Source organism: Alosa sapidissima, chromosome 10, assembly GCF_018492685.1.
Source record: "Alosa sapidissima isolate fAloSap1 chromosome 10, fAloSap1.pri, whole genome shotgun sequence".
NCBI lineage: Eukaryota > Metazoa > Chordata > Actinopteri > Clupeiformes > Clupeidae > Alosa > Alosa sapidissima.
In genome coordinates, this window is record NC_055966.1 from 24,361,065 (window position 1) to 24,375,686 (window position 14,622).

Sequence of the window (14,622 nt, forward strand, 5' to 3'; positions counted from 1 at the left end):
TTGTGGTTACATCATCACACCAGATTGAAATCTGGACTTTAATGCCACCATGTGCAGCACACTTGTCAAGAAAATCGACCCCGCAGGAAATAGCTCTGTGTACAGGAATGTGATCTTCGGATAACCTCAATGTTGATAAAGCTGGATGATCCCAGATGTTTAAACAGGTGTTTTAGTGAAGCGATGTGGGAGGAATTACCATGATTTAGCATGCCTATCCACCACCATTTGCAGGAGACCATGTGTATAAAGAAATACACAATTAAGATAAATAAATAAATACATATACAAATAAATAATAATTACTTCCCACAATAAAAAAATAAAGACTGTCCATGCCAGTGGGACACATTTACATAATGGTGCAAAATCTGGACTTCCATCTGACAAGTGGTGGCGCAGCACTCCCATTGTTCCCAGAGTCTGTCTCTTGTAAACCAGTAACATCTGCGCCCTGGGACACTGGCAGCTCCCTAAAACACACACACACACACACACACACACGCACACACGCCCACACACACACACACACACACACGCACACACGCCCACACGCCCACACGCCCACATACACACACACACACACACACACACACACACACACACACAAACACACATACACACACACACACACACATAAAAACACACACATACACACACACACACACACACACACACACACACACACACACACAGGTATCCATTTAAGAAAATGTATAAAGAAAAACGCATGCAATGTGTTCAACAGAAATACAGTTCTACAGAAAAAAACCCTCACTTGCTCTGATCCGTGGTGGTTTGTTGGATTGTTTCATGCAAGTGGTCACCTAAGAGCAGAATGTAATACCATATAAAGCTAAAATCATATCAAGCTTGTAATTACGTAACAGATGGTTATTTCACTGAAATAATAAATAACAATAAGAAAATGGAAAGTCTGGCAACGTACTGTGCTCTATATCTGTGGGCGGGTCCGACTGTGGCGGGTCCAGGTTCTGACCGTCAGGTTGCTCATACGTGTTATTGAGATTCCTGTCACATGGACAGAACGGAGTTACAGTGCATCCCCGGCTGTAGAGCAGACATCACCCATCTATTAATCCACTTAAGACACGACACTTCTACATAAATACAAATCAATCAATATTCGGAGATGGGTAAAATGCAAATATGCAATACTAAAAGATAACTGAACTGAATATGAACACATGTCAAGGCAAACTGTGTCCAGGTACTGTGCGTCTTTACTATCTGTTCCCTAATCATCAGCGTTAATGTTTCTATCCAGCTGGTAAAAAGAATGGGTCATTTGGGAGAGAGATGTACGGCCGCACAGCAGCATGGGAGGGCAAGCGGCGCTCCCAAGGTCATTATCCAGCTCATTAATGCCCAGTCTATTGAGTACTGCATATTTGTGGGCCATCATTCCTCTTATCTGTGTCAGAGCAGACTGAGGGGACGACGCCTTGTAAATGTTAGCTAGTTAAGTGGGAGGGAAGATAGCATGAGGTGACGCAGAGATGTAAGTCACCACATAGGATGGTGTTTGTATATCAGGCTTATAAATCTTGAAAGATTACAATATCAGCAATCAACAACTAGCATTGAAGAACAAATATTATTATATAGATGTTTTTGCACTAAGAGTGAAGAAGACTGACTGTATAATCATCAGTATGTGTGTCTCCATGTAAACACACTAGCATATATGTATGTGCACACATTTGTGTGTGTGTGTGTGTGTGTGTGTGTGTGTGCTGGTGTGTCCTTGCCTGTTGGTCTCTGGAAGCACAGACAGGTGGTCTGGCGGCTGTGTGTGAGGTGGTTCAGGACGTGAGTTTGACTGTGTGTGCGGCATCACCGTCTCTCCAGGGGGCCGCTGCTCTCCACCTGACCCCAAAGACGAGGCTGCAGCTCCCACTGGGGGATAGAAACATGCAACCACTCTCACAACCCTCCTACACCACTGAAATACAGCCAGATGTTTTGCATGTTATGTCTGTTCTGGACACTTGGATGATGATGAACCTCTCTAAGGTTTATCAGAAGGCTGTGAGTGATCCTTACCCAGAAATCCATTCTCTACTTTGTGGTCGTTCAATTGATTTTTTCTGAGTGGATGGCTCTGAAAAGGCTCCCCTCCATTCATATCAGTCAGTCTGCAGTGACAAACCAACATGCTGAGCCACTTTGAGACAGACATATGTATTTAACGACCACCCCCATTACATAACGTCTATGTAGAGGACTAAGAAATATGACCCATTTTGCCATTCTGTTTATGAAAAGCATCATCATTTTAACCCTGGATATGGTCCTGTTTGTTACCTTCGAGGTTGGCTGTGGAAACTGCGATTCTGATTGGCTCGCCTTGGAAAAGGACCCCTCTAAGGGGGACAATAGCAAGTGAATGATGATGATGAAACTGAATGAGGCAGCCAGGACATCACAGGTACACGTATATTGGAGTGTACAGGCTGGGGAAGGATATCATGCAGCAGAACATGAGGAAGGCTGAGGGAGCTCACCTGTTGTAAGGCGAGTCGGAGCTGCAGGGCTTGGCTCAGTTTATTGACCAGCCGCTCCTGCACTGAGCCATCAGAATCCTGCAAGCCACAGGCAGTTTTTCCAAATTCCAGATCTTGCAGAATATCACCAAAAATAGGATATTAAAATAATAAATATGTGACTAAAACAAGGTATTGGTTCTCACCTTACACTTGGATAACATGCCCAGGGCTTGTTTGTAGTATAGCGTGGCTTTGTCAGGGTCTCTGAGCTGAAGTCGTATTTCCCCCAAACCTTCACAAGCCTGCCACTGCCCCATGTAGTCCTCTGGGGAGAAGAACAGGAGGAAGACAATGATCTGCTGATAGGTTTACTGCCCATTTAGTCCCTTTACCTCTTGCCTCTGGAGCCAGTTGTGACTCCAGTAGGGAGGTAACGATGCACTATGAATCGGTTAAAAAACAATACACATGTGTGAAGATTGCAACCGATGGAGATAAAAATGAATCAAGATGCAATTTTTAAACAGAATAGGGTGTAATCTGCTTTTGATTTCACTTGTTTGATGTCAGACGTCAGTATGTAGGCCTATTCAATTGTTGGTTGGTTCAGACAGAACGAGAACATCTTGAAATGGGTGCAGCCGGTGCACCGTCCAGCTTAAGTCAGCAGTTTGGCTTCCCTGTGTTTATGAATGAAAATATTGAGAAAATTGCATTGTGACTCATACCGAATCCTGAGTTGAGCGTACAGTATAGTTCCATCCCTAGACACCAACAAGGAAAATACTATATCTACTATACTAATATGAACCAAAAATAAAACTAAAGCTGGGAACAGACCTCACGACTTTTCAGTCGCACCTGATAAGATCGAGAGCAAGTAGACCAAACCTAGAGACGGAGTCTGGAATGATTGTGAGTTAGTTATGAGCAAAGATTCTAGAGCGCTACGCTTAAAAGTTTGAATCAAATTTGATTGAGCTCAGATCAGGCTCAGGACCAGTCAAGATAACATCAAACATGTTTGATTGAATCTCGATTGAGTCAAAAATGGAAAGAATCGCAAAGGATTCAAATCTGTCACCAAACACACATATGATTCCTGCTGCAACTGACCACCGCAACTACCCGTGACTCCTTCACATGTCCCATGATTGTCATGGACGTTCCATCCTTTCAAAATCTGGCTTAAAATCTGGAGGTCTGTTCTGTCCAGCATAACATGACCAAATTAATTCAAATTCTGATACATTTTAGCTAAGCATCAGTTAATGTGTTCTTTTTTGGATCGGCTTTTGTAGACCAGGCAATCCAGATAGCATCAGCTCTCCTGCTGTTAATTAGAAACCACCTCACGCGTGACCCCCATACCTGTGTCTTTGAAGGCCTGCAGAGCGTGAAGGTAGCTCTCGCCAGCCTCCTCCAGCTCCCCCAGCTGAGTGAGAGCGAAGGCCAGGTTACTGAAGCAGCGGCCCTGAGCCCGACGGCTACCCTGGGACCCTGGAGAGGAACACAAAAGCTCTCTCATCTACTCAACTCCTGGGTATACACTGGGTATTTCAAAACTCAGTCAGTTAAAATACACACATTTTGAAGGTCAAAGTATTTCTGTAAACGTTGCATTCTGTAGCTATATCTATAGCTATATATAACAGACAAAAACATGCAAACATTCAACTGTGTGTTTAATGTTTTTAAGGAATTTGAAAAGATAAAACCACTACAGCATAATATAATAATGTGCTAAAGTAAAATCTCCCAAGACTAACTGTACTGATAGCACTACAAAGGTGAGCCCACAGCATTCTCTGCAGTAATGCTAACTGTAGCAGCAGGTTTCACAAAAGTGCTGTGGTAAGCTGCTTCTGTTCATCCCTGGGGAATGACTATGTCTACACTCAACATTTACATTAAAACAAACTGCCCACCAGACAAATCACTGACATCTACAGGGAATTCCATTACTGACACAGAGGTTGGAGCCAGCTACCTTGCAGCACCATCAGGAAACAAGGGGCTGATACAAATATATATATGATAGAAAAATACATATAAACACCAATGTACAGAGCCACTGCCATTTACTGCAGTTTTTAGCATCAGTTAATGTTACTCAAACCCATATAGTAGTAGACTTGTGTGTGTGACTTACCATGCAAGGCTGCTGCCTCTCTGTGGAAGTCCAATGCTTGTTGGTACTGACCCAGAGTGTTGTGGACCGCACCCAGGTTCTGCAGTACCACGGCGAGCCTGCGTGGTTTGGACCGTACCAGAGGCAGGGCCTGCTCATAGCACTCAGCTGCCTCCCCAAACAGCTTCAGCTGGGAGAAGCTCAGGCCAAGCTCATTGTACAGCTTACCTGTGGTCCAGAAAGCAGACACCAAGCCAGACATGACCATACACAACACTGACAACACTGTGTAAAGAACACAAAAGACCTCATGAAAAATGTAGTTGTCAAAGCTATTTTACTGAGTACTAATCAATATTCATAGCATTTACTTAACAGTACCATATTATTCTTATTTTTAATCATCCCATATTATGAACTGGAGGTATTTTATACATGACTTGATTATGAATTCAGTAAGCACATCCCTTTGGCAAATATATAACGGATGGAAAGATGCAGCTAAATGCTGAGTTGCTTTATCTAAATATTATGCTCTCTGCAGATTACAGGGTAATTTATTTTTTAGCTCCATTGATTAAAGGAAAACCTGACTTGACAATAAATGTTCAGCTTTAGGAAAGGTGGATAAGTCAGGAAAATATTATTAGGACTTGTGCCAAGCATCATTGATCCATATAAAAAAGTCAGTGTGAAATACACACTGACAGATTCAGGTTAGAGGCTTTTGGAGAATGTGAGAAGTAAGAGCTAGCTAGCAGCTATAGAAAAATATAGAGGAAAAAATATGCTTTTTAAGAGTGCAATGATTTTAAATATGATTTGAAAATATACAATAAGTACAAAATGTACACCCAACATTAGCCCATCTATTCCACATAACACACATGTGAATTCAGCTCATTTTGCTCAGCTTGGAGGTGCCTCACCGAGTGAGTGTTGGTCTGTGAGGCTCACACTGAGCTCCAGGCATTGAGACAGCGCGCCGATGACGTCCTCAGACGAGAAACTCTCACTCTGGAGCATGTGGGTGCTTGCCTGCTTCAGGGCCACGGCTGCGGAGTCCAGGCGGCCCGCCACCCGGTAGCTCTCTGCGGCCCTCCGGAACACCTCAGCGGCCTGACTCCAGTCCTGGGGGACAGAGGGGTGGTCAGATGAGAGTCTGTGCAGCTCAGCAGCGAGAACAGGGCACCAGTAAGGCAACTGTGATGGGCTCAAGTATGAAGAAGCGCAAGCACTCCAGAAATGACCTAGTGAGAATGTTAATCAATTTAGATGACACTGCTTGATAATTACTTTCAAAGTTAGTTTCATGTATCACTTCGATCCCTGTTCCTCAATTTAAAATATTATCAAATGTTAAATAGGATAAACTGACAGTGAGAAGCAAATCAATAAAATTATTCTAAAATTCTACTGTAGAATTCAACCGAGAACATTGCTGGCATATTTTAGGGGTATGTGTACCAATGGCATCTATGCACTTGCAATGATGACTGAAAAGGTGTGCTGTGAATACATTTTCCTTATACATTTATATCTTTCAACAATTTCCCTAAATGTAAAGCTCCACTACACTCTTTTCCAAAGCCTTTACATGTAATATATCTCAGAGAAAGAAGTGTATGTTGTAAATCTAGATAAATGAGACTAGAGCTGCCCTGGAGCAAGTGTAGGCAAGCACAAGATGAATGACCTTCATGCAGATGTGGCAGCGGGCCAGCTTCATGCAGGTGTCCCCCTCGCTGCTTCCATCTCCCTGGGAGCGATAGAGCTGCGCAGCCTGGAGATAGTGTCCTGCCGCCTGGGCCTGATCCTCCAACACCTCGTGGGCCACACCCAGGTTGTACTGGAGGTCTGCCACCCGCTCCCTCTTCTCACCTGGCTGGGCTTTCCTCAGGAAGTCGATACCTTTTTGAGGCTTGCCAGCCTCCACATAAGCAGCACCCAGGTTGAAGGCACATGCTCGATGTACCTTTGTTTCCTTGATCTGAAGAGGGTGTGAGGCATGAAATGTTGGGTTTGATGTGAAGCATAAGAGACAAATTACCAAATTCATCAAGGCTGCACTAAAATATCTAGAATATTCCATATGTTATCTTAATGCAGAGGAATTGGGGCCCAAATAGAACGTTCAAGCATTGTTTTTGTTTTGATTGTTGAAAGGGTCAATAACAACAATGTGGAAATGTATACAATATAACAACAATATATATTTCTGCAAAATATAAAATGATGATGCTGTTCTTTACCTCTACTGCTGCTTTGTATGCCTTCTTGAAGCAATTAAGGGCTTCGAGACAGTCGCCTTGTTTCAGTGCACTGTGTCCTGCTGATGTTAACTTATCGATGTCTGCCTGAGCCTGTGACTCATCTGTGGTCCCACTTTTACCTCTCAAGCTACCATCGCTCTTCTTTTTTCTCTTGCGGCCCTCATGGGGTGAAGAGCCACCAGAAGCCATGGAGAATAGATCACAAAGATTCTACATGAGAGCATGGTGGAAAAGCTGAAGATAGACACAGGGTTACAGTTAATCATTTAGGACATACCGGTATTAACAATTATTCTTAAAAGTAAGTTTGAAGAACCTATGCACGTTATACTAGTGCTTGAAGACCACCTGGATATATTGGATAGAGCCAACTGAGAATGATGAGGTAACTGCCTCCCTCTCTGCAAGGATTCACTACACTATTTAAACATTAATCACTAGTGCAGTCTAATGTAACAGTGGAGACTGGGTAGAAATTTGTCTAAGCCCTTGTTCATTTGAAAACTCACGACACAAGAAACCTCGAGGAGGTTAACCTATGAAACTTTGTATGATTAGACCAAATGTCAACTCAATGACCTTAAATTAATCTTACTTTTAGTTTGTTGGATAACGTTACCTCACAGCCATTTGCCTGCTGTCATTGTTGTATCCAATGTTTCGGGTTATATGGGGTGAACAGTATTTATCGCTGCCACACTTACCCTTTTCCCACAGAGCACAGAAATTCACGGATGTTCCATTGACAGGTGTTGTTTCTAATCCATCAAGCTACTTAAAAATATCAAGCTGTAGTCCTTTCCTTAACGCTGGGTACGCAGATAGTTACTTTATCTACCACAACAGCCATGTTTCAGTTAGCTTCGATAGCGAACCAAGGAAGGAAGCAAACCACGTTGAGTTTACCTCCGTTGCCACAGTAACGTTAACGTGACGGGGTAGAAGCTACTGAAATTTGTAGAATGGAACTGAATAATGTCTGACATTTAAATACATAAGTAGTATGCATTGCAATTATTTAACGCGTGACACAAATATGTAGCAGAAACTGAGATATTCCAGATATTCACTTCAACAACCACAAAGTCATCTGTCAAATCCATGAGCCAATGAGGAGGCGCCTTTTCCTAACCAATGATATGCCAGCGGGATTTTCAAACTTCAAGGAAGATAAACAGCCCAGCCACCACAGCAAGCAAGCAGACTTTGGAAAATCGCAGACAAACCAGACTAGGGACAACGCTATCCTCCGGGAATAACGTTAGAAGTGTGCAAAATTACTTTACTTGTATCACAGCCGGGGATAACGTGCGTTTACCAAGATAGACTAGCTACCGATATTCGAAAGTTTTCAAATTTAACGCAATTTTGTGACATCAAGCTGTTGCTAGAACTAAACTGAAATTCTGTTGCTAGCATAGTGCTAGCTAGCTAGGTAACGTTAACGTTAATATCGCCAGCAAACTTCGGTTGCTGCCAAATACGTTTTATTAGGCCAGCGTTATACAACTTTGTGTTTCTGGAGACGCCGTATCGAAGCGAAAATGGGTGAATCTTGTGGACAAACACGTTCAGGCTGTAAGTAACAACGTTAGTCAAATATGACATCATTTTCACGTTGGCTAACGTTATCGTAGTCAGTAATGGGACACATTAGCGTTAACTGACAAGCCACTGCTGTCTGACAATGTACACAACTAACGTGGGGGTATTACTTCAAGCTAAACAAATCAAGTTATTTGCACAGCAATAACTGTTGCATGCTCAGCATCAACATAACTTGGGTGCTCATGAACTGACTTTGGTAGTCCTTGCGTTAGCTGACTGACGTCACTTACTACGAGACTACTAGCCAATGTTCATGCTTTATAGCGTCCAAAATAGCTATTTTGATTTCTTGATAATAATAATAATAATAATAATAATAATAATAATAATAATACTCTTGATTTGTATAGAACCTTTCATACACAGAATGCATCTCAAAGTGATTTATATGGGTACAATATATGAGTATAATCTATTATGGGTAGATAACATTTTAAATTGCATCGTTATTTGATGCAATTGTTGTATTACACAGATGAACGACTGACAGCAGAGGAGATGGACGAGCAGCGAATTCAAAATGTGGCATACCAGTATTTGTGCCGGTTGGAGGAAGCAAAGAGGTTTGTTGAAACGTCCAACAGAAACTGAAAGAGGAAGCCAGTACTGCTTGTTTTTTTTATCTGTCTCTTATCTGTCTCTGAGATTAGTCTCCAAGGGTTTAATCTCCTCCTTTGGATTTAGGTAAACTGCCATTCATGAGTTAAGTGTTAATTGTTCTTGTTTGGTCCATAATAGGTGGATGGAGGCTTGCCTCAATGAAGAGCTTCCTGCTCCCACTGAGCTTGAGGAGGGGCTTAGGAATGGAGTGCTACTGGCAAAGCTGGGAAACTGTTTTGCCCCAAAAGTAGTACCTGTGAAGAAAATCTATGACCTGGACCAGGCACGATACAAGGTTTGCTAAACGGAAGATAAAGTTTTAATACACTTTTTTTTTTCATAAGCTACTGAAAACATTTAGCAATTCAGGAGCCGTTTACAGTCACACTTAAGTAGTACCATGCATGTGATTTCAAGTATGTCAAACACCCGAGTTTGTGATAAACCCTTGGAGAACCAATTTCTAAATGTTGCATGTTGGATTCTCCATTAGGCAACTGGGCTGCAGTTCCGTCATACAGACAACATCAATTTCTGGCGCAATGCGATGGTGGAAGTTGGACTACCATCGGTACATGAGTATCCAAACTAAATTTGTTTTTCTTCAGCATGTTTTAAATGTAAATGTTTAACATCCAGTTTATTGCCTCTCCTTCAGATGTTCCACCCAGAGACCACAGATATCTATGATAAGAAGAACATGCCCCGAGTTGTTTATTGTATTCATGCCCTCAGGTAGGTGAACTCCTGCGCTTTGTTGTGTAAATGGACAGAATGTATGACAGAAGACCTCAGGTTTTGGTATTGGTCATGTCTGATAGTTATACGTTGATACTTTAGATGGTCCTCTAAATTCCAACTCATTCTTTCTCCAGCCTCTACCTTTTCCGTTTGGGTCTGGCTCCTCAGATCCATGACCTTTATGGCAAGGTCAAGTTCACAGGTATAACATTTCCCTCTGTAATTAGTTCTTGTGAATGGATACAGCATCACCTGAAGGTCAACATTATTATCAACTCTGGAAGTTTCCCAACAATATCTTATCACATTACTGGGTTTGTTCACAGAGGAGGAGATCAACAACATGAAAAAGGAACTGGACAAATACGGCATTCAGATGCCAGCTTTCAGCAAGATTGGTGGAATACTGGCCAATGAGTTATCTGTGGATGAGGCTGCTGGTATGGCCAATTAAAATACAATTTAAGGCACAGATTTGGTGACTTGACATTGTGGAAAAGTAAACAAAATGGTAGAAGGTTGAGGAAACTAATCTTTGACACAGTCCAATATTAAATTTGGATTTCCTTTGTCATACTCTAATATTCTCTCTCTTCTCTCTCTCTCTCTCTCTCTCTCTCTCTCTCTCTCTCTCTCTCTCTCTCTCTCTCTCGTCTGTCCAGTGCACGCTGCTGTGATTGCCATTAACGAGGCTGTGGAGCGAGGCTGTGTGGAGGAAACTGCTCAGGCTCTGACGAACCCCAACGCCATGCTGACCAACCTCCAAAAGCAGCTGATGGCCATCTACCAGGAGATGCTGCGACAGGCTCGCTCAGAGAAGGCTGCTCAGGCCTATGTCAAGGTAAGCCAGGATGTTGCACACTATATGTCACCTCTCCTGGACATACAGTACAGATTGGAGTAATAGCAAGTCCCTTAGACTCACTAGATTTTCTGTATAGTTTGTGATTTACTATTTGAACTTGATCTCCATTCATAACACTTTACATCTGGCAACATGGATGACATGGATGCATCAATTTGGTTTTAGATCAATGGATCGCATGAAAAGGACATTTACGAGGAGTATCTCACCCAAGGTGAAATCCAGGACAACATAAACAGAGTGAATGGTGTGTATGATCGACAACAATACCTGGAATGCCGTTGAGCAACTTAATGAGCAACTGAATGTTGCTGGGCAACCACATAACCAGTTTCATGTGTTCTGACTGGATGATCATAACAATTTGTTGTGTGATGATTTGAAGTTCTTCAGAAAACATTTTGCTGCATATTAGTGGAAATGTGGTTAAGCACTATACCCAGTAGCGTTGCCCAGCATGGGATGACACTTTCAAGACGACCTGTTAAATGTCAGTTAAGGTCACTGGTGTTCAGAGATCATTATTCAGTTCAAATTGCATAACAAGGTTTCTGAAGTTGGCTCAGATTAAAGCATCAGGGAATAAATGTAAAAATTTCTTTGTCATGTGGACCAATAGCATAGTAGGTTTTACAGTTTGTTTAGCTGAATATGTCTGACCAAGCAGAAGCAAGAGATCTAGAAGGTCCAGAGGGATCCCGAGTGAGTGAGCTTTAAATGTGCTAAAGTGTACTGGTGTGAATGCCTTGCAGTGCGTGCGGCGGTGGAGCATGTGGACGAGGCTATGGAGTGTGCCGACTCCCTGGTCCTCCTGTCCGCTCTGCAGGCTCCGTGCCTGGGCCTCAAGGGCCTGCTCCGAGACAACAGCCCCTGGTACCTGGAGCAACTGGTCAGCGACCGTGAGCAGAAGGCTCTGGTGAGGGCGCTTGAGTTACCTGTGATGCTGTAAAAAACCCTGTTTGTTTGATTAGATTGTTGTTGATTGTTATTATTATGAATTATTAATTCATATATTACTCATGTTTTACACAATAGAACAGTGCTGAACCAAACAATGTCCAAATTTGCTGTATGAAATATAAATGGTCCCATTTGTACAACACGTAATGCTAGATAAGTCACATGTCAGAGTTGGTCGCCTGTGACCCTTTGGTTGGTGTCCTGTATCTCGTGTTTGGTCGTGTAGGACATAGGCTCTGTTGAGCCGCTGGACCGTGACGAACTGCAGGAGGGGATCACGGTGGCTAACGAAGAAGCCCAGCGCTCCCAAACAGGTCAGTTTCACACCTCCGTCTCAGCACAGAGAACATTCAGTCTATTCAGTTGTAGTGATTTGATTTCACCAACTGCTGTGAAATGTCAAGCAGTCTCATGTTATTTCCCTTTGTACCGACCTGTACAACCTGTGTGCTTGTACCCGGCAGTGCATAAACATGTTGTGCAATAAGTATGTACTGTATGAGCACATGCATTCAGTACATTAGCATTAGCACCTGTTGAGGTTAACGTATACGTACAGTGTTTGAAAATGATGTTTGTGTATGTATTCATGCAGTGCAAAAGGCTATTGTGAAAATCAATGAGGCCCTGCAGCGAGGGGACGCCCGTCAAACTGTGCGTGCTCTGATGGACCCTGATGCCCAGCTGCCAGATGTCTACCCTTTTGCTGCTGACCTGTACCAACGAGAGCTGGCCCCTCTTCAAGAACAATGCCCTGAGGTTGACATTTAGTACCATGCATATTCATTTACTTGCATTCATAAGTATGAATGATAGTGTTTAGTCCAGGGGTGGGAACTTTTTGGCTCAAGGGCCACATTGGGTTTTCAAAAATTGGCCGGCGGGCCGCACAACAACTACAATTAAATGGATCGCATAATGTTCACGTTAGATCTGCTGCAAAGGAGATAGAGTAGGCCTATCATCTCTATTTAACATGATGTTTTGACGTTGACATTGTAAACGTTCTCTAAGGAGAGTGAAAGTGCTTGGTGGGCCGGATCCGGCCCGCGGGCCGCAGTTTGCCCACCCCTGGCTTAGTCACTTGAAATATTGTGTGACTTGAGTTCACACCTTTTTAAGTTTTCTTATTCAGAATTCTAGTGATCAGAAACTCTTAGCTACCTTCATATCCATAATATTTCCATCCATATTGGATTACTTACGTGTGTGTAATGTCATTTCCTGTGTATACCAATCCAATGAACTGTTATAAACTATGCTCACACTGTACATTTAGTTATAATTTTATAGTGTGTGTGTGTGTGTGTGTGTGTGTGTGTGTTTTTCACCAACATTCAATGAATAGTACACAGTCACCATCATTTGTCATATAATCAATGTTTTGCTGTTTTTGCTGGCCAGGCTGAGCTGCAGCAGGAGGAGCTGTTTGTGGCTGTGGAGATGCTCTCGGCTGTGGCTCTCGTCAACCAAGCCTTGGAGGCCCGTGACCTGGGGGCCTTTTGTGCCACTCTGGTCAGCTCTGCAGCTGGTCTGGCAGACATCGATGACAGCCTGATCCAGAGGTGAGACCACAGGACAAGAGGGTTTATCATCAGTCATGTCGTCATGCAAGATCCGTCTCGCATACTCACAGCCCTGTGCAGCAATGCACGTTATTCAGCTTGTCATGCCTTATAGGCTTGTTGGGCAATGTGGCAAAAAAAGAGTGAACTTTTATGCAGAATAGTCAAAATGTAGCCTTAGGCTAAACAAAGAGAAAATACTACGGCAAAATGAAGGTCCTCATCATTTATCAGTACTTCTCATGGAATGCTTAAGTATTCAAAACGTGTATTCCAAGCATCTGTGCTCTGTCTTCTACTTCTGCTTAATGTTTATAGAAGAAGGAAAAAAAGCCTGACTTTGGTTTGCAGATAGTGCTTTTTTTCATCTACTCTGCACACCACCACTTTGGGTTCAGTCACTCAGCGGTGAAATTGATTTGTTTACTTGAGTGAGCTGCAGTGTGCGCGTTGGGGCGACGGCTTAATGCTCATTGCCTTCCAGGTATTTCGAAGAGCTATGCGACTTGAAGAAGAAATCCGGCAGGGCTCTGCTGACGTGGAATGACCTGCAGGGTGGCCTCAACGCCGTCAATAATGCCGCCCAGGAGGAACATGACCGTGAGTGTCCCAGACTAGGGGAGATTAGTGTCCCAGACCAGATCTAAAGTTCAGTTGCAGAGAATAATAACTACTCAAGCAAAATTCAACTTTTACTGTGATTTAGTATGAGGCACTAATGCACTTCTTTCTGTTTCCTTCTGGCAACAGAGATCCTGACCATCGGCATCATTAACCAGGCCCTGTGCCGCAGCGACCCACAGAAGACTTTGGCTGCGCTCTTGCTGCCCTCTAGTGGTCTGGAAGAAGTGCAGGCAGGGACTGCCAGGCGCTATCATGATGTTCTGATCAAAGCCAAGAAGCGCAAGGCAGAGGTGTGGTATTTACATTAACAATACACACTACACAAGTTTCACATTTGTCCAGCTGTTTTAACAGCTGTGTGGAGTTGTTTTGAAAACAACTATTGACCTATTACAGATGAGCAGAGACCCTGCTGCTGAGCTATGGTTGGCTGACATCCAGGATGGGGTGCGTCTGGCCAATCAGGACTCTAACAGAGCTCTAAAAAGTGAGTCTGCTCTGTACACATGCGAACACCTCATTTTACTCTTCATTAAACTGGGTCACTGGGTCTGATCAAAAGTTAAACTTAACTGTTTATTTACACATAGGTGTTTTGCTGTACAACGAGTGCAAACTCTGAAAGCCTTTTTAAATATTATTTATCGTACATTTTCAATCAAATCAGTCAAACAACTGTTACTGTGCAGTTGTACCACTGAAGTTTGCTTTCGCTTGCCATGGGCAATTCCGCGCAAAACTGTCA

The 14,622-nt window shown here is 43.0% G+C and overlaps 2 protein-coding genes across 6 annotated transcripts in view; one reads left to right on the forward strand and one right to left on the reverse strand.

The window, feature by feature from the left end:
• LOC121720592 (tetratricopeptide repeat protein 24) lies at window positions 1-7,899 on the reverse strand. 4 transcript variants are annotated; one of them, XM_042106865.1, is made up of 15 exons: window positions 7,619-7,899; window positions 6,894-7,148; window positions 6,338-6,631; window positions 5,571-5,772; window positions 4,663-4,926; window positions 3,882-4,010; window positions 2,714-2,835; window positions 2,529-2,606; window positions 2,329-2,387; window positions 2,068-2,159; window positions 1,773-1,920; window positions 950-1,071; window positions 779-827; window positions 357-473; window positions 1-214 (listed from the first exon to the last, which is right to left on the reverse strand). In XM_042106865.1, exons 2-15 carry the CDS (start codon window positions 7,101-7,103, stop codon window positions 196-198), a joined length of 1,905 nt encoding a protein of 634 aa, XP_041962799.1. In that variant the 5' UTR covers window positions 7,104-7,148; window positions 7,619-7,899; the 3' UTR covers window positions 1-195. The 4 variants fall into 4 exon arrangements, with proteins under 4 accessions (XP_041962799.1, XP_041962802.1, XP_041962800.1 ...); XM_042106868.1 differs by having other exon boundaries at window positions 4,663-4,869; window positions 5,628-5,772; window positions 7,619-7,897; XM_042106866.1 differs by having other exon boundaries at window positions 950-1,032; window positions 7,619-7,897.
• The window catches only part of iqgap3 (IQ motif containing GTPase activating protein 3), a 24,011-nt gene continuing 17,263 nt past the window's right edge, over window positions 7,875-14,622 (forward strand). The window contains exons 1-16 of one of the 2 annotated variants that reach the window (XM_042106863.1): window positions 7,875-8,181; window positions 8,998-9,085; window positions 9,261-9,417; window positions 9,616-9,693; window positions 9,781-9,857; window positions 9,998-10,065; window positions 10,190-10,303; window positions 10,526-10,704; window positions 10,894-10,975; window positions 11,481-11,644; window positions 11,915-12,002; window positions 12,284-12,447; window positions 13,093-13,253; window positions 13,738-13,853; window positions 14,004-14,167; window positions 14,274-14,364. In XM_042106863.1, the coding sequence (XP_041962797.1) occupies window positions 8,049-8,181; window positions 8,998-9,085; window positions 9,261-9,417; window positions 9,616-9,693; window positions 9,781-9,857; window positions 9,998-10,065; window positions 10,190-10,303; window positions 10,526-10,704; window positions 10,894-10,975; window positions 11,481-11,644; window positions 11,915-12,002; window positions 12,284-12,447; window positions 13,093-13,253; window positions 13,738-13,853; window positions 14,004-14,167; window positions 14,274-14,364 (1,924 nt within the window). In that variant the 5' untranslated portion in view covers window positions 7,875-8,048. Of the gene's footprint in view, window positions 8,493-8,997; window positions 9,086-9,260; window positions 9,418-9,615; window positions 9,694-9,780; window positions 9,858-9,997; window positions 10,066-10,189; window positions 10,304-10,525; window positions 10,705-10,893; window positions 10,976-11,480; window positions 11,645-11,914; window positions 12,003-12,283; window positions 12,448-13,092; window positions 13,254-13,737; window positions 13,854-14,003; window positions 14,168-14,273; window positions 14,365-14,622 lie in introns of both variants that reach the window. The other variant, XM_042106864.1, reaches the window with a different exon arrangement.

Coding starts and splice junctions, on each gene's coding strand:
- LOC121720592 (XM_042106865.1), bottom strand. CDS start 7,103: ATGGCTTCTGGTGGCTCTTCACCCCATGAGGGCCGCAAGAGAAAAAAG. Junction 1,072..1,772: donor GTGCTTCCAGAGACCAACAG/GCAAGGACACAC, acceptor TCTGCTCTACAG/CCGGGGATGCACTGTAACTC. Junction 828..949: donor GCCCACAGATATAGAGCACA/GTACGTTGCCAG, acceptor TTCTGCTCTTAG/GTGACCACTTGCATGAAACA.